The sequence below is a fragment of the Crassostrea angulata genome, chromosome 10, assembly GCF_025612915.1.
Source record: "Crassostrea angulata isolate pt1a10 chromosome 10, ASM2561291v2, whole genome shotgun sequence".
NCBI classification, from domain to species: Eukaryota; Metazoa; Mollusca; class Bivalvia; order Ostreida; family Ostreidae; genus Magallana; species Magallana angulata.
The window spans coordinates 46,790,920-46,795,170 of NC_069120.1; the positions used below are offsets into that span (position 1 = coordinate 46,790,920).

The 4,251-nt window shown below is 34.9% G+C and overlaps 1 protein-coding gene across 1 annotated transcript; it reads right to left on the reverse strand.

The window, feature by feature from the left end:
- Positions 1 to 998: 998 nt before the first annotated feature.
- LOC128166565 (peroxidasin homolog) lies at positions 999 to 3,979 on the reverse strand. Its single transcript, XM_052831828.1, has 6 exons — positions 3,826 to 3,979; positions 3,097 to 3,215; positions 2,779 to 2,965; positions 2,476 to 2,655; positions 2,235 to 2,363; positions 999 to 1,995 (listed from the first exon to the last, which is right to left on the reverse strand). Exons 1-6 carry the CDS (start codon positions 3,863 to 3,865, stop codon positions 1,913 to 1,915), a joined length of 738 nt encoding a protein of 245 aa, XP_052687788.1. The 5' UTR covers positions 3,866 to 3,979; the 3' UTR covers positions 999 to 1,912.
- Positions 3,980 to 4,251: the final 272 nt, after the last annotated feature.

Below are 4,251 nucleotides of genomic sequence, written 5' to 3' on the forward strand. Positions count from 1 at the left end.
GTGTGCATGAAGAGATGAAGCTTTCAGGCAAACTTGATTATTAATGTCGTTTAAACGATAATATATGTGACACCAAAGTAACACTTTTTATCCGGTGTGGCGCTATCGAAATAAATCGCACTCGCATTCGGAAGGAAAATTAAAGCAATATGAGCTGTATTTTTTTTAGAATTTTATTTTGCTGCAAAAACCTTCTAGTATAATAAGTCTGCCTGTAACTTAAACTTTTAGGATAAAAAAAAAGATTAGAACAAATCATTAATTTATGTCAGGAGAAATATTTCAGTTATAAGGAATATTATATAGCAGATCAATTTTTATACAGGACGACAATAATTCAATTTTGCTCCAATTAAGGCTTCTTAATGGCTTTTCCCTTAAAACAGAGCTAACAGAAATTTAAAAACCATGATATTTTTGTCATTTTAGTAGAAAATAACATTTTCTTTAAAAAAAATTTCAACATGAAAATTGCAGCTCATATTGCTTTTATGTATTTTGGTTCTTTGTTCTTGTTCTTTGTTGAAATGCATTGCTTCCTTGCTTTATTTGTCTAACAAAAAGCAGATACGTTCATTTTTCTATGAAAGCAAATGCTCCAATGTGAATTTTTAAAAATTCAAACACAAAGAGGGAGTAGACAGGGCTTGTGTACATTAAAAATGTGTAATCTCAGAAACACCAGAACAGCAACTTTTAGTCTTTGCAAATATTCATCACGAAAATTATTTAGCACATAATGAATATACCCAGAACGATTTCAGTTTATTTAACACCTTATTCATTTAAAAAAAATGACTGTGTCATTTTTGGTTAGCAATCCTCTGGGGCTTTCTGTTACTATTTGAGACCAGCATAGCCCGTACACATGGTCATTTACCAGTACAAGTACTGGTGATGTTAAATTAAAATTTCGATCTTCGTTTCCCAGGCTCCATGCAATAAGTCAACTAATCTTAGACGCATTTTATGTTTAATCACGACACGAGAACTCGTCGTGCTTTAATAGACTTTTTTATTTTTGAATCAAATATTATACATTCATACAAATATCTTAATTGCAGAGACACTTACAAGTTTATCACAGACACGCTTTTTACCGAGGTTGTTACGTATCCCTGCAGTTTATAAACAAAAAATACAACTGTATGAAAGTAATTATTTAGACACCTTAATTAAATGTAAGATATTTACAAAGTACAATACATAGAAATACTATAAGATATTGACGCGATAATCTCACTGAAATCCCACGTTGCATTGAATGTCACAAACAAAGCAGTCATTGATGAACATCTAGTCATTTAATTCTCTTGCGAAAACTCGAAAAAATACATGTTCGATGATAAAGACATTATTTCTTTTCTCTCTGTGACTTAGTTTCTTCTTTTGTGGACAATCCGTGTCGCTGTATTTCACATAAAACTGTCACGTGTTTTTCTACATTGCTCCCAGATGGGTTACTTCTTACTGAATCTTACATGCTCAGTCTGTTTATACAGTGAGGGGCATGATCACGATGTTAGCAGCACGGGTGGAAACAAAAACACGGAACGAACTTTTTTTTACACAAGAAAAAAGTGTAGGCTCCGTATACCTCGCTTTCAGCTTAACATATAACATTCTAGTTAGACAATCTAGACTACAGCACATGAAAAATAAAATTTGACGCTCAAAATTTCCGCTCAAATCGTGATCATGCCCCATTGGCAAAACAATGATAGGCCGACATAATAACAGAATTCTCTATGTTTGTGTACATGTATTTATGTTCAGTCCAGTAATTTGATGTCCACATCGGAAACTCCAGAGAGAAGAGACGAAACGCGAAATGGGGGTGTCCAAGGGATCGAACAACGGCTTCAAGAGAGGAGTATCGTAGATGTCCATGTCGTCTCTAGATTTTTCTAGATCACTGGAAACTCTTCAGTGCCAAACTACAAGCCACGAACAGAGCGGCTAGCAGTCCCTGGGCCTTCAGAGCGGGACCTCCATCTGGAAAGATAAATACATGTTTAGAATATATACATAGATCGTGTTCATTTCTGTCCACTAGGGTATTGTTTTATTCACTACATTTAGTCTTAATAAATTGGTTACCACTTAACGACTATTGTTGTTTAAACATATTGTTTAATTTGATCGACAAAGTAAAGGACTGTTCTTTGTTGAAATGCATTACTTTTCAAATCAACACAGACATACGTATGGGAGAATTGTTAAAGCTTGCTTACTAAGCTGGATGTTGAGGGTGTATTCCATGGCTCTCTCGTAGCCGTCATAAGCGGCCTCGCATCTGATTTCTTGGTGCTGGTCCAAGCCTGTTAGAGCCATAGCCATCGTGCTCATTGCGTCTCCGTAACCTGCAATTAACAGCACATTGCTATTAGACCAATTAACCACTATCTTTTAATCAAAGATTAGAAAGGTGAAATATTGAGACTATGAATTAGTTTATGCATGTCGTAGTCTTACCACTGGATCTGACGTTAGTTGTGTAGTAGTAAGCGTTCTGTGTGAGTTCCATCTGATTTACGCCCTTGAACCACTTCAGGTAGGGTGGGGGGTTAGCGTAGGTGGCTTTACAGGTGATGTTCACCACTCTACCGGCATATGGTGGGTTCTCCCAGTACACAGAAACGTTGTTTGGAAGAACTAATGAATGAAAAGATAAAGACTTCAACGTAGAAATACAAAATACAACTAGTATATAAAGAATTAACAGTTTGATTATTGTTTTTAATAGAATGCATTTTGAAATCTGAAGAGAATGCCTACCGACTGGGGTGAAGGAAATTTCCCGGGTGGTGGACCCGATGCTGCATTGGTATAGTCCCTCATCAGACGAGGCCACATTGTTGATAGTCAGGTTAGCCGTGCCGGATACAGCATATTTGTTCTGGGTAGATGACAAAATGTTGGTGCCGAACGTCAAAGAGTCGTAGCCACTTCCCGAAGACTGTTTCTGGAAAGTAATACAATGTACCTGACAATGAGTACTTTCAAGCCTTTGATTTCTTTTCCAAATTGAAACCGCTGGACTTGTTTATTAACAACCTACTGTTGATTGATAGATAAAGTTAACAATTAATTTACCTTTTTCCATGACACGTTGTCTGACCCAAGATTAGTAGCAATACATGCAAGTGTCCCAGTGCTTCCAATGGCAGCTGAGGTGTTGAATGGTTCAATGACAAAAGTCACCGCCTGACTCACTGCAAACACAAATAATTCCATTTCTTTAGCTCTGGCATACAGATTAACGCGTTTTAATATGAATTTCTCTCATTTCTAGGATGTCTTTAAGAAAATAAAACGTTTTAAAGTGGTAGGGTGATTGATCTTATTGTTTGAATATATTGCAAAATTAATTGAAGAGATAGACATTGAAAATAATTTCATTCCTCGTATCTTCTAGTATATCAATCCATACAATTTATCAAAGTAAGATATTTATTTCTTTGTATGATATTTTCAATGCAATTTTTTTTTTAGAAATGGGAAAAAATAATTTGCTTTCTTAATGAATATACGTATAAATATGGAATTTATTGCATAGTATATATCGATATCTAAAAAACATGTCATGGAAAGTAAGAAGAGACGAACAGTTTTAGATTTTTCAAGGAATAAAAATCTCAATCAATTATAATTTTTTCAATTTTTGTAGTCATATAATTAAAATGTATTACATATACCATAAAATACATAAATTCGAAAATATTACTCTTAAAAAATATTTTGAAATAACGAAGTTATAGTAATTTTTTAAAAGAAAATTTTAAAATATTAATTGAATGGTAAAATAATCCGACAACAACTTACATCCGACTAAACAGCAAGCGAGGATCAAATATCCAACCATGATGAGGCGTTCACTTTTTCCTTGGTGAGGAGGGGGTATCAATTCCAGGTGTCCACTCAGTCAATGACCGAGAAACTCTGGACCCGTGGATTTATATAGATATTGTTACCGTGGAGACCGAGTCCGTCGTGCTTTTGTCTCCTAAATTGTAGGATCCATGTCCCCACTCGAATTAGAACTCGGCGCATGATGTCAGAAAGATGGCTAGTTAACATTTTTTGGATATAGTGATGCCCCTTTAATTAGCTTCTTATTTCTGTAAGCGTTGATCTTTGGTTACAAGCCGAACTGTTTGAATTGAGTAACAATGGTCGCGATGGCTCTAATGTAATTAGCTCTGTAGAAGACAATCTGTCTATTATAGTTAGTAATATATACTAAATATA

What these genes read in the sequence shown, in the direction of transcription:
- LOC128166565 (XM_052831828.1), bottom strand. Translation starts at nt 3,865, where the DNA reads ATGGTTGGATATTTGATCCTCGCTTGCTGTTTAGTCGGAT. An exon ending in ACAACGTGTCATGGAAAAAG is followed by an intron (nt 2,966 to 3,096) that starts GTAAATTAATTG and finishes ATTACTTTCCAG; the next exon opens with AAACAGTCTTCGGGAAGTGG. An exon ending in AACTAACGTCAGATCCAGTG is followed by an intron (nt 2,364 to 2,475) that starts GTAAGACTACGA and finishes TGTTAATTGCAG; the next exon opens with GTTACGGAGACGCAATGAGC.